Below are 13891 nucleotides of genomic sequence, written 5' to 3' on the forward strand. Positions count from 1 at the left end.
GCATATTGCCCCCCACAATCCTCCGCGGCTGCGAGGGCGCGCTTCGGGCAGTTAACATCTGAGGGTGTTACGTGGTCAAAGACACTTAAATAAGAGCGACGGTAGGAGATGGTTTTTGTCGTGGCACTCTAGAAAGCCACGCCTAATGGAAAAGTCACTCTAACTATGAAATAATATTATTTATGGCCTTTAAATATCTTTGCCGGGGGAACGCCGCTCGTTTTGTCGGGGAACAGTGCTCGTTTTGTAAGCCGCTGCGGGGCCCCACGCAGCACCCTGTGACGCCAGGCAGCCCCTGGTGTCCTACCGGGCCTGTTGCCCTAAGCGGAAAGACCCCTTGGCGCAATAGAGCGTCGACGTGCCCTGCCTCTCCTTTCATTTGCGGAGGTCGGCGATTGGACAGACCTCGAGCGAGATGCCACGCCCCGAGCCAGCAACATCACCGGCTGGTGACGAGCAGTTAGTAGAGCATGCGCTTGCGTGAGAGCAGAGTGTGCTTTGCCGGGCCGCGTTTTGCCGCTTTCCCAGTCTCTCCTCACCTAGCCATAGGAAGCCACCACCACAACCACAACCGATTTCTTCTAATGAAATCTTTGTTCCTAACCACCATTCCTACTTTTCCTCTGTCAAGTAACACTCTCCCGTTTATTCTCCCAGCTTGTCTCGAATTGTAACTCGAGTGCCATCCCCAAGTAAACCCAGTTTTGCTGGTAAAATAACTATTTCATTTCTAAGGTTTGACATGGCTTTTTCCTTCTGTGAGCCAGGTTGATCAGACAGATCACTTCTCGTCTCCTGCTCCCAGACTCCTGTCCATGCTGCATAGGACGCATCTGCCACATGCCACCCGCCAGATCTTGGTCCATGGAGGGCGACACTGGACAGGACTTTGCGAAGCAAACAAGTGGCCCAGAAAAGTGCTCGGGACCTGAGGTAGTTCTCAGATCCAGAGTCATGATCTCCTCTTGGCTGCCCCAGGCTGGGACGTGTGCCTGCCGCACCTACTACACGCCAGGTGCTTCCACTATACTCTTCAACTCAAGGATGGGGTTGGCCACGTGGAAGCATGGAAGGGCAGGAGGAGGAGGAGACAGGAGGCATGGGGCGAGGACCCTGAGCGGACACCCTGGGGAAGGACAATGGACACCCAGGCCTGCTGCAGATGGGTTCAGGGAAACAAGCTTACAGCGCCCAGGGCCCATGTGGGGGGTGTTAGGGACACAGTGGTGGCCACACAGGCTGGGTTCCTGCCCTCACAGAACTTGGGGACCAGCATGGAAACAGGCAAACAGACAAGGGGGTGTCGGGTCTAGTTCCTGACGGTGAGCGTCGCACCTTGAGGGGCACAGACTGCACCTCTGAGGACGGGTGGGGGAGGGGACTGTTCTGAATTGGATCGGGTGGTTAGGGAGGGAGGTGACTTCAGCTCTGATGTGGGGGCTGAGAGAACCTTCCCGACCTACCTAGCGGGTCTCATAATCCTGGGAGCCCAGCACCGTGAGTGGTGAGTGGATAGACCAGTTCCTGCTACCACGAAGGCCTAAGTCATTCTCTTCATGTTTCATTCAGGCCTGATATATAGTAGGCGGCTCAATAAATGTACACTCTTAAAGTTATTATAGATCATCCCCAGATTATCTGTCAGTTGCAATGGAACTAAAAAATTGGCTTTCCAAATGTAAAGGCAAGGCGGAGGTCGTCCCCTTGACTTGGGGAGCACACCCAGCCCCACTGTGGGGGGCGCCTGAGTCTCTGATATGTCCAGCGATTAACGCATCACTCACCCAGGCTCCCCAGCAAGGACATGTGGCCAGTTCAGCCAAGAAGCAGGATTTTAAACAATTTATTTTATGAAGGTAACGTGTGCTGACATAGCCCATGTGGCCAACGGCTACTGTATCCGTCCGCGCATGTACTGCTGACTTCCGCGTTGCAGGAACACAGGGCCCAAGCACCACTTTGCCAAACTGCGACGCCAGCGGTGGGACCACTGCCTGGTCTCCTCTGGAGAAGGGTAAATGGTGGGAGGCAGTTCTAAATCTAAACCACAAGAGACAGGGGGACCGAATGCCACACAGCCCTTCTGGGAACAATGGGGAAGTAAGAAGCTGAGCTGGATTTCGAAGGATGTGGGGGGGATATGGGAGGCGGGGTGCCGAGGGGGCAGTAGTGGGGCAGGAGCCAGGCTGGGGCAGGTTGAGAGTAACATGGGGTTTGGGAGGGGGCTCATTGAGTAGGCAACCCTCCAGCAGGGGCTGGAAGGAGTACAGTGAAGGAACCAGGTAGAGAGAGCATCAGACAGAGGGCAGAGTGAGGAGAAGGCCCACACCTGGAGCAGAGTATGGGGGAGATGAGCTCAGAGGGGAGTGGGTGGGGGCTGGAGCACACTTTTGTTGAGGGGCAATGGGGAGCCATGGCAGATGGTGAGCAAGGGAGGTTCCCTATGCCAGTTAACAGGCTCCTGGGTTGAGACCATTGTTACCACTGCTGTTTTTGTCCCCTCATCATGCTTGTTCCACCCTCAGGTGTCCAGGAGCAAACATTGGCTGTTTGCAGAGAGCAAGGAGAGTGGCTGAAGCTACGGCTCAAAGCCCCTGCTGAAGGGCCCAGCCTTTCAGCCCTGACACTGCAGGGACTGGTTCCCTGCCACCAAGGTGGCTACTGGGAAGGGGCCCCAGGGCCCTGACCACACCTGCAGCCCCTGTGCCCAGCCACCAAGACCTCTGGGCCTACCCACCCAGCGCAGCACCCGAGGCCTCTGCAGCCCCAGGTCCTCCAGCCCTGCAGTCTCTCCAGGGGTCGTGGGCAGACTTGTGCGTGCCATAGTGTCAAGGGCACCAGCTGCTGCAGAGGCCCGGGAATCCCTGCCAGGTTCCCCTAGCTGAGGCCAAAATTCCTAAGATTTTTGACGTGTGTTGCCTGAATAACCCTTATCTCAGGTTTCACACATACAAGGTCGGACAATTAAGTTTGTAAACTCATCCTAGAAAAAGTGCTACATACCTCACTGCTGAATATCACTACGGTCACCTTCGAAGTACTCCCCTTGGGAAGCTATGCACCGATGCCAGCGCCTAGTCCACCCTTCAAAGCAATTTGGGAACTCTTTCTGGAATGGCCATCAGTGCTGTCGTCGTATTACCCTTGATGTCCTGAATGTCATCAAAATGTCCTCCTTTCAATATTTCCTTTATCTTTGGGTAAAGAAGTCATTGGGGGCCAGATCAGGTGAGTAGGGAGGGTTTTCCAATACAGTTATTTGTTTACTGGCTAAAAACTCCCTCACAGACAGTGCCATGTGAGCTGGTGCATTGTCGTGATGCAAGAGCCATGAATTGTTGGCAAAAAATTCAGGTCGTCTAACTTTTTCACACAGCCTTTTCAGCACTTCCAAATAGTAAACTTGGTTAACTGTTTGTCCAGTTGGCACAAATTCATAATGAATAATCCCTCTGATACCAAAAAAAGGTTAGCAACATCATTGCAACAAGTTCGCGAACTTAATTGTCAGATTTCATAAATCCATTTCACAGGCAGGAGTTTTGGCGATGAGGCGCAGAGAAGTTGACATAATTTCACGAGGTCACACAGCCAGGTGAGGGGTTGGGATTTGAACCCAGACTCCAAGGTGGGGGCGCTGAGGTTGGAGAATTACATAGAATCATAAATTCTATCATTCTGAGGTCCTCAGGTCCATGTTCTCGAATAATAGGCACACCTCATTTTATTGCATTTGCTTTCTTGTGCTTCACAGGTGTTGTGTTTTTTACAAATGGAAGTCAAGACCCTCCACCAGCAAAAAGGTTATAACACATCTTATCTAGATTTATTATTACAGTGGTCTGGACGCGACTCCGCAGTGCCTCTGAGGTCAGCCTGGATAATAGTCTAGCTTCCAGAACTCCGGGATTTCCATTCTGGGACGTCCAAGTCTGGGTTTCTGGGGTTCTGGGAGGCTGAGAGCCTACACCAGGGGCCGGCAAACGGTTTTCTGTAAAAAGCCAGAGAGCCCCGCATAATGGTTAACACCATCACGTTAACAGTCCAAAAAACTTTGAACACTGAAATTTGAATATTTTATGATTTTCATGCTTTGTGGAATAGTGTTCTTTTTATTCTTTTCAACCACTTCAGAATGTAAAAATCATTTTTAGCTCACGGGCCACACCAAAAAACAAAAAGAATAAAAAGGATAAAAGCAGCATCTGGATTTGGCCCACAGATCTAGAACAGCCCTTGCAGGTAGAAATATAAGACAAATCACACACATAATTTTCAACTTTCTAGTAGCCACATTATAAGAACTAAAAGAGAACAGTTTTGGTAATAGATTTCACATACCTTGATATCTCAAAAATATGATCATTTCAACATGTAACTGACATGAAAAAAGATAAACGAGGTATTTGACACCTTTTTCTGTACGACATCTTTGAAAGCAGGCCTATTTCCCACTCACAGCCCATCTCAATGCAGACTCTCACGTGTCCTTGAAACACTCACCTGTATCTAGATTTTGTAAACACTGAAAAGGAAAAAGCACATGTCCCTTCCTGAGTTGTTTGAAATATACTTTGACATTTTCCAAAAACTGGACCCAGTATTGGTTTTTCATTTTAAGTCAGGATTAATTAAAATCAACCACACTTGAAGTGCTCAGTAGTCGTGTAGCCAGAGGCCAGAGGCAGTCAATATTGAGTAGGGCACTTGTGCCATCTGTCCCATTGATCAGCACTGGTCTAAGTGCCAGGATTCAAGTTGCCCAGCACATATGGGGTGCTTACAATGTCCCAGGCATCTTTGTGGGCACTCAGTGAATATCAGTGATTGGGAGGCAGGCCCATTTCACAGATGGGAGACTGAGGCTGGGTGGTGTTGAGGGGCTTGCCCGGGTTGCCAGTGGGCAGGTGGTACCAGGCCAGGCACACAGTTGGTGTTCAATAGGTGATGTCTGCTTGTACAGATAAATCAACCAATTAATAACAGGATAAATGAATTCACTTGTGCAGTAACTCATTCATTCATTTATTCATTCACACACCTATTCATTCATCAAAAGCACTGTGACAGGACCTCGGAGCCAGTCCTTCATCAGGTGATGCTGGCTCTCAGGAGATCTTAGGTCTGGCCCCGCCCATTCATGGGAAGACAGAGCCAGGCACAGAGTCCCCTGCCTCATGGGAGCAGGTACAGGACAGAAAGAGGGGCCCAAGGTATAGGAACCCGGAAGGGGAGTGGGGGCTCCACTAGAGGGGTCAAGGAAAGCAGCATATAAGGGGGGACATGGGAGATGGGGTTTTGAAGTATGAGTAGGAGTTTGACACATTTGACAAAATGGGCTCTGTGAGGGCTCAGAAATGACTCACCCTTGCCCCTTCCCTGGAGAGCACTTGCCTCTGGCACTCTACTCCTTGGATATCTGTTTACTCTTTTTCTGTTTGTCATAGTCCCATTCCATCTATCTGATGGCTCCTTTCTTCAGGGTTCAAGTCCTAGCTGGATGGTGTTGGGCAAGTCTCTTCCCTTCTGGGTCTCAGTCTCTTCACCTGTGAAATGGTGATGGGGGTGGTGGAACAGCAGAGTTGAGGTCAGGAGATACCACCTCAGCCCTACCCCCGGGGTATCTCTTGACCTCAACTCTCTGCTGTTCCCCCCCCCATCATCCCTCAGCCCAGAATTCGAGGCCTCTTTTCAGCCCCACTTCCCCAATCTGTCTGATTGATCTCTACATGCTTTCAACCACTGTCAGTCCCTCTAGGTCTTTGCACCTTTTGTTCTGGCAAGAATACTATTACTAATCCCTTTTGGACTGATAAAATTCTACTCATCCATCAAAGCCCCCAGCTCCAATGACCCCCTGTGGTGCCCCCTAGTTCCCTTGTCCACCAACCAGCTATGGAAGTTCCCAGGATGGGGGGCTAGAGTGGGAGGCACCTCTAAGTGGCAGAGAGGGGTCCTCATTTGTGCCTCAAAGGACTTGGGGTCCCACTGAACAATTCCCCCTCTTCCATCATAGGGCAGAAGGGTAAACTGAGACCCAGAAAGGGTGAGACAGCCGCCTACTGGCGAGGGCAGCTGTGCCATGCCTTGTCAGTCCAGATTCCCCCGCCCCTCTCTGCGTCAGTTTCCCTCCGGGCCCCAGAGGATGGAGTGCCTCACCCGGGCGGGGGTCTGGGCAGCTGAGGGGGCTCAGGAAGTCCGTGGCCGCAGGAATCCGGCGCGTCCTGGCCTTATAAGGACATGTGCGCCAGGGGCCAATCAGCGGCGGGGGCGGGCCGCGAGCCCGCGCCACCCCCGTCGGCGCACCCCTCGTGCTGTCGGTCCGTCGCGTCTCCCCGCCGCCGCTGGCATGAGCTCCACGCAGTTCAACAAGGGGCCCTCGTACGGGCTTTCGGCCGAGGTTAAGAACCGGGTGAGTGAGGGGCGCTCCGACCCCGCCTGCGGAGGCCTCGCACCCTCGGACTTCTGTAGGGGTGGGCGCCCCGCCAGGCTCCCCGACATCTGGGGCGCAGTGGCTCTGAGACCTGAGACGATAGTGACCCTCCTCCTCCCCAACATCTGGGGTTCTGGGGGCGTCTCCCGAGGCTCCCTCAACTCTAGGGAGCAGTGAGGTCCGCGATCTGGCACTGCCCCCAGCATCTAGGAGTGGTTGTTTCTGACCCCTTCTCCAGCCCTCCCCCACCTAAACCCCACAGCCCCGGGTTCCTCCAGCGCTTCAAGGCCTGAGAATAACCTTAGGGTCTGAGAGGGGAGCCCAACAGTCTCATCTTTATCTCCTGGCCACACTTCTGCTTTTGGGGCCACTTAAGCTGCTGGTGGGGAAAGGCGCAGGGCCGTGTGTTTTTTTTCAGAAGGGTGTAGGCCTCCCCCACAGGAATTTAATAACCTCTTACACCTGGGAGGGGTAGCACCAAGGGGAAGTTGGAGCGAGAGGGCCGGCTGGGCTGTTCCCTTGTACATTCTCTTTGTCTCCATCTGACAAAGTTAAAGGCACAGCAAAGGGGTCCACAGGACACATGGGGTCCCCTGAATGTGACCGTAAAATGTGTAGGTTTTGTGACCTGGAAACATGGGAGGGGGCCAGGAATAGATAAGAAAGCGTTTGTGGTTCTTGCTCAGAGAGGGGCAGACACTTCTGGAGGGTCACACAGTAGGGCCCATCTAGGGAAGAGGGAGCAAGGGGTGGTCCCAGACCCAGGGGGATGTCCCAGGCCTAACAAGCAAGAGTCCTTCCAGCTGGAGGGGTGTTTGCCATCCCTGTGCACCCCCCCACGTCATCCCACCAGGTGTCTGGGAATGTGACCCCTGGAAGGAAGCCGGCCTGGGCACACCAAGGGCACAACCCTTCCGGCTCCCAACAGGCACCTGCAGTCAGAATCCTAGGGCGCAAGGACAGGAGGGAGAATTCTGCAACAACTCGACCCTACCCCTTTGGAAGCCAAGGAACCAAGCACGGCCACTCAGCAGGCTCCAGACCCCCCCCCCCCCCTTAAATGCACAATTCCCCCCTCCAGCAATAAATCCATGGGTGAACATTGCCGGGCTGCCTGTGCAGGCCCCTGGCATGCTGCCCCATCCAGCACTAAGGCAGTTGAGGGGCCACGGTTTGCACACTGCGCTCAGAGACATCTGTTGAGCTGCCCAGGACCACACAGCTTGTGAGGGGCAGAATCAGGACCGGAACCCAGATTGCTGCATCCATTGCCTGATGGCCACTGGTCCTCCTGGACCCCGTGTCTTCCCCCAGGGCAGCAGGAAGTGGGTGAGGGCGGGGCAGCTTCTGGGGATGTAGTGTGATGGGGGCAGGTTAATACCTGTGCTGGGTGGAGTAAGGTCAAAGGCTCCTGGGAACCAGGCCTCAGTTTCCAGTTCTGGAGAGTGGGTGGGGCACCCACCAGCTTGACAGGGTCACTCAGGGGCCACACCCGGATTGGAAACCAGCTTCTTGTGGCTTTGAGCCCAGCCCTGTCCCCTTTACCAGCTTAAGATGGGGGAGACCTCTACCGTGCCTCAGTTTACCTGGGATGGCATGAGGCAGGTTGATGGTCCAGTGTGTCTCTCTGAGCAGCCATCACCACTCGATTCCCAGCCAGGCTGGGGGTTTAGACCACTGGGAACAGCTGGTCCCAATTTAGCGGATTTTGAGGGAGGCGGCGGCTACATTCCTGGCAGTTTGTGGTAAGGAGGAATGTACTGCAGGCTGCTGGGCAGCGGGGGAGGAAGGGGCTGCGTTCGCAGGGACGGCCAGGCTCCTCGGGTACCTCTACCAGGACGATGGCTCCTCCAGCCCCCACAAGCTGTCAAGGACAGGGCCCGGCTGGGCAGGCATTCCAGGCGCCCCCGTCTCTCAAACTCAGTCATTGGGACGTGACGTGGGCCCCACCCCCCACCCCCGCCTCCATTTCTCAGGCTGGACAAAGCCTCGAATGGGCAGGGCTGCTCCCTGGGCCGTGGGAACCAGCAGACTGGCCTTAGGGGCTGAGCCCAGCAGATCAGGTTAGCCGGCTAGCCTCCTGCCTTTGTCTCCCCAGCACTCCAGGCAGCTAAGCCCTGACTCCATGTCACAGGGCTTTATATGCAGCCACCAGGAGACAGGGGCCGGGTTCAGGAGACTTATGTTAATAGTTCCAAAAATAGATGGGGAAACTGAGGCATGAGGAGAGAACTGTCCACGGTCATGAGGGGTTTGGGGGCAAATGTGAGAGTAGGAATTGGACCTGCAAAGGGCAGCTCTGGGGTCTGGGTACCCTGGGGTGGTGTGAGGAGAGGAAGAGAAAGGCCCTTCCCAGGTGGAGGTCTGTGAGCAAAGGCTCAGGAGCAGAAAGGGGGCCAGACTCAGCCTCTTACCATCCCTCCAAGGAGCTGCTCTGGGGCTAACTGAGTCTGCCCACACTGTCCTGGGTCTCGTTGATTTTGGGAGGCTTCCCTGGGCTCTAGCCAGTTGAACTTTCTTGGCCTTTGGTGCTCTGAGATGTCACGGGGAATGGGGTCTGGGCAATGGATATGTGCTGATGGGGGACCATGAGCACTTTTATCCAGAAACAGCACTGGGCTGGATGGCAAAGCTTGAGGAGGGTTGGACCGTAAGCGAGGAGCTGTGTCATATGACGAGGTGGAGATAAAATCTAGAAGGAAAGTGAGGCAGGGTCAGGGAAAGAGGGACACGACGAGGGCCCTCATAGCCAGGGTGGTCAGGGATCCTCTCCAAGGAGGTGACCTCCAGGCTGTGACTGAATGGAAGGCAGGGACCCAGCTGTGTAAGCGTCTGAGTCAAAAGTGACAGCACATGCAAAGGCCCTAAGCCAGTAACTGGCGTGGCCAGTTCAAGGCACAGAAAGATTTGGTGGTTCCTCAGTAAGTTAAGCAGAATTACCACACGACCCAGCAATTCCACTCTTAGGTATGTACCCAAAAGAATTGAAATAGGTGTTCTAACAAAACTTTTACGTGAACATCCACAGCAGCACAATTTACAATGGCCAAGAAGTGGAAACATCCCCAATGTCCATCAAATGGGTAAATGGATACACAGTGTGTGATTCCATTTATAGGTAATGTCCAGAAGAGGCATATCCACAGACTGGAAGTGGAAACAGAAGGGTCTGTCCCTGATGCAGGGAGAGCAAGACTAGAGGGGGTGGGGCAGGTCCTGCCAGAGCCCTGCTGGCTGCTGTGTGTGGTTTGGCACCATTGGAAGTGGATTAGAGCCAGTGTTTGTCAGTGAGAGATATGAGTGTGTCTGTGTGTCACATGGTTTATCTCTGCCATGAGTGTCCTAGCTGATGGGAAAGGGAGGGTCGGCTCTGTGGTGTGGGGTCCTCCAGGCCCCTCTGATTCTTCTTCCCTTGGAGCCACTGGCCCCACCCCATCAAGAGCCTTAGGGAACATCCACTGGGTGTTCTCACCCCAACCGTCTGCTCCACTAGCTCCTGTCCAAATATGACCCTCAGAAGGAGGTGGAACTCCGCAGCTGGATCGAGGGACTCACGGGCATGTCTATTGGCCCCGACTTCCAGAAGGGTCTGAAGGATGGAATTATCCTGTGCACGTGAGTGTGTGTCGGCATGTGCTCGTCACCTCGATTGTCCTATGTGCTGTGATAACATTCCACATGCTGTTTGAAGCTTGCTTGCTTTCCACCAATGAGTCTTAGGCTCTTTTTCTTGTGTTATTGCTTTGTCAAGGACCTTTAATGGGGAGCATTCTTGTCTTATGCCCTTCCTTTTATGAGGGAGCCTAGAGTTTCTGGAAGCCTTTCTTTGCTTCATCCTGTTCAAACATTCCGTGGTTTGCACATTAAAAATGTGAATGGGAATTCCCAGATTCACTCCCAAAAATCAGGGGTTCTGGATTGTATTTGCAACACCTATCGTCACTCTTTGACATCTTTGCTTTGTGCGTGAATATGACATTGTAAGAGAGGAAACAGGTCCAGAGAGAGGCAGTGAGGTTCCCCTATGTTAATGGAGTTTCCTGGTTTCCCCCTACCCTGTTTATCCCCATCCCCCAGGCTCATGAATAAGCTGCAGCCAGGCTCGGTCGCCAAGGTCAACCGCTCCATGCAGAACTGGCATCAGGTGAGGAACTGGTGGGTGGAACAAGGATGGGGTGGGGTGACCCCCTCTGATCAGCGGGTAGCCGGAGGTCCCCTCACAGCCCCTCTCCTGCTTCCTCCCAGCTAGAAAACCTCTCCAACTTCATCAAGGCCATGGTCAGCTACGGCATGAACCCCGTGGACCTGTTCGAGGCCAACGACCTGTTTGAGAGTGGGAACATGACACAGGTGCAGGTGTCTCTCCTCGCCCTGGCAGGGAAGGTGAGGCCCATAGAGGGGCAGTGACCTACCCAAAGCCCCACAGCGAGGTTGATGCAGATTTATAGGTGCTCTCATTCTTTCCTTTGCAAATATTTCTGAGCACCTATGAAACACCAGGCAATGGTGAACAGGACAGTCACCCTTTTATGGGCTCACGGTCTGATGGAGGAAGTAGACAATAAACGAGTTTTTTTTAATTAAAAAAATGTTTATTTTGGAGCACTTTTAGGGTCACAACAAAATTGAGAGGGCGATGCAGAGATTTCCCATATGCCCCCAGTCCCCCACCACCTCTTGTGCATAGCCTCCCCCACTACCCACATCCCCACCGGAATGGGAAATGTTTACAGTTGCCAAACCTCCATCCATACCTCATTATCATTCAGAGTTTACATGAGGGTCCCCTCTTCATTTTTTTATAAGTTATAAATAGGTTGTAGATTGTGAGACATACCTGGAGGAAAGAGAACGAATTAGACCAATGCATGGGGTCTTTAAACTAAGACCGGGGTGGGCTGAAACAGTGTTTCAGGAGGTGGGAACAGCATGGCCCTGATGTAGAATGGGAAGGAAATTCTCACGTCAGGCATGGTGTCCTGAATATTTTCAGGAGCCTCCATGGCTGCCATGTGGGGAGTGGGGACTAGGAGAGCAGAGAGGAGCTGGGGTAGGGATCCAGGCAAGAGATGGTGACCGAGATGGTGACTGTGACCTGGATGGGGGAGCTGGGAGTTTGGGTAGAAAGTGATGGAAAATGAGAAAGGGGGTCCGCAAGGATGCCCCTGAAATTCTTGACCTGAGCAACGGGAAGGCTGGGGCCATCAGGACCTCTGAGTCCGAGACACTTGAGGCATTGGGTGGTAAGCGGGGGGTGGGGGGGGCAGTTTGCAACCCATTCCCGGTCCTGCTCTGGGTCTCACACTGGGCCTGGCTCAAGGGTCCCGACCATCCCCCCACTCCAGGCCAAGACAAAGGGGCTGTACAGTGGTGTGGACATCGGTGTCAAATACTCAGAGAAGCAAGAGCGGAACTTCGATGATGCCACCATGAAGGCGGGACAGTGTGTCATTGGCCTCCAGGTGGGTGCCAGGCCCCTCCAGCCCTGGGGCCCACTGGTGGTGGGCTTCTGCTATGACCCAGGCCCTGTCCACCCAGTGGCTTCTCGACTTCCGGGTAGCCTGAACTCTTGTCCGCCTCCCTGCAGATGGGCACCAACAAGTGTGCCAGCCAGTCAGGCATGACTGCGTATGGTACAAGAAGGCATCTGTACGACCCCAAGAACCATATCCTGCCACCCATGGACCACTCGACCATCAGCCTGCAAATGGGCACCAACAAGTGTGCCAGCCAGGTGGGCCTCACCCAGTTCCCCCAGACCCATACCCCGTCTCCTCTAGAGGTTTCTAGGGCCTCCTGAAAACTCACGATCTCCCCTGACAACCCTGCTTTGAGCTTCCCTCTTGCCTCCGTATTAGTGCCTTTTCTGTCTCTGTGTGTCAGCTTGCTGTGTCCCCAGGGAAGTTACTACCCAGCTCTGTGCCTCAGTTTCCCTCCAGGGATTACCTCGAGGCCCACCCAACACTGAAATTTTTAGATCCTGCAATTCTCACTTTTCCTGCTGGGTGTGATGGTGGTTTCACAGTATACAGGTTCTCCTGAGGCCTCAGCTCCAGCCGGGGTGCTTCCTGGCTGGCAGGGAGAACTGGACCCAAACACCCCTGGCTCCAAGGGAGAGGGTCACCTGGTAATGAAATCAACTCAGCATAGAGCCAGAAAAGAGGGTGTCTGAGTAGGGCTTGGAAGCATGCATAGGAGTTTGTTTTGTGCGTGTAAAGATAGTGGGTGATGGTGTGGGAATTTGGGGGAAGTTCTCCTTTCAGGGCCTCTGTTTTCACTTCTTCCCTCTCACCCTGAGGCTTTCTCCTGCCTCTGCAGGTGGGCATGACAGCTCCTGGGACCCGGCGGCACATCTATGACACCAAGCTGGGAACCGACAAGTGTGATAACTCCTCTATGTCACTGCAGATGGGCTACACGCAGGGCGCCAACCAGAGTGGCCAAGTCTTTGGCCTGGGCCGGCAGATATACGACCCCAAGTACTGCCCGCAAGGCCCAGTGGCTGATGGGCATCCAGGGGCTGCTGGTGACTGCCCAAGCACAGGGGCGGCCCCAGAGTATCCCCCCTACTACCAGGAGGATGCTGGCTACTGAGGCGCCTGTGCAGGTGTCTCCCCACATCATTGCCCCATCTGGGTTTTCGGGTTTTTCTTTGTTTTCATCTTGTTTTTCTACATGTCCAAGTGCTTCCAGCTGAGGGTCTGTGGGGAAGGGGTGAAGGCCAGATCCAGATGTGTGTAAGGTGGGGGTCCCTGCCAGGGCACATCCAGGCAGCAAATTTCCCATCAGGCTTTCGGCTGAGCTGTGTGGGGGGAAGAAACCTGGGCAGGGAGGGGAAGTGGCCCCAAATGGCTTCCGGTTGCTTCTGCCCCTCTTCCCTTTTCTCTGCCGATCAGATCAGTTTGTGGTTTCTGTACCCACAAGTTTCAGGTAGTTTTAATGAAACAATTTTTTTTTCAGGGGGATGGGGTGGGGATTGTGCAGGGGGTGGTGCTGGGGAGGAAGTAGGTCCCATAGGAGATAGCCAGGCTACATTCCTGAGACATTTTAGGCATCATGAGGGACTGGATTTCCCCAGGACCCTCCCAGGGGCCCAGTGGGGAAACTGAGGCCCAGACGACAACAGAGTTCTGAGTGGTTGAGGCAAAGTCGGATACCCTCCTCCATACTGTCCCCTTTCCCCTGCCAAGTACTGCACAGGGATTCCCCCCCCCCCAGGCCCTCCAGGGGACCAGCCCTACCCAGGAGCCCTGGGGCCAAGAGATAATGTGAAATACCGACTGGACCAAAGGCAATAAAAACCTCTTTTTAGGAAAATATGCTGGGAGAGTTGGTATCAGAGGCAGCCTGGGGGAGGTGATTACTTGGATCCTTTCTGGGGTCCCGGGGGCGGACACAAATATCTCGTCCTCACAGCTGCCTTAGGAGAATGAGAAGCTGAGGCCCAGGGTACAGGAG

The 13891-nt window shown here is 53.8% G+C and overlaps 1 protein-coding gene and 2 long non-coding RNA genes across 4 annotated transcripts; 2 read left to right on the top strand and 1 right to left on the bottom strand.

The window, feature by feature from the left end:
• Positions 1–34: 34 nt before the first annotated feature.
• LOC141572655 (uncharacterized) lies at positions 35–2625 on the top strand. Its single transcript, XR_012497970.2, has 3 exons — positions 35–459; positions 768–2014; positions 2526–2625. It is a non-coding gene; the product is annotated as an uncharacterized LOC141572655 (long non-coding RNA).
• Positions 1828–6294, bottom strand: LOC109453958 (uncharacterized). 2 transcript variants are annotated; one of them, XR_012497968.1, is made up of 4 exons: positions 6160–6294; positions 5367–5546; positions 3004–3991; positions 1828–2040 (listed from the first exon to the last, which is right to left on the bottom strand). It is a non-coding gene; the product is annotated as an uncharacterized LOC109453958 (long non-coding RNA). The 2 variants fall into 2 exon arrangements; XR_002138408.2 differs by having other exon boundaries at positions 1828–3991.
• Positions 6255–13752, top strand: CNN2 (calponin 2). The gene is made up of 7 exons (XM_019744167.2): positions 6255–6412; positions 9927–10048; positions 10511–10577; positions 10679–10816; positions 11779–11895; positions 12021–12167; positions 12752–13752. Exons 1-7 carry the CDS (start codon positions 6350–6352, stop codon positions 13025–13027), a joined length of 930 nt encoding a protein of 309 aa, XP_019599726.1. The 5' UTR covers positions 6255–6349; the 3' UTR covers positions 13028–13752.
• The last annotated feature ends 139 nt before the right edge of the window (positions 13753–13891 follow it).

The sequence above is a fragment of the Rhinolophus sinicus genome, chromosome 15 (genome assembly GCF_057876585.1).
Source record: "Rhinolophus sinicus isolate RSI-liver-muscle chromosome 15, RSI-T2T, whole genome shotgun sequence".
NCBI classification, from domain to species: Eukaryota; Metazoa; Chordata; class Mammalia; order Chiroptera; family Rhinolophidae; genus Rhinolophus; species Rhinolophus sinicus.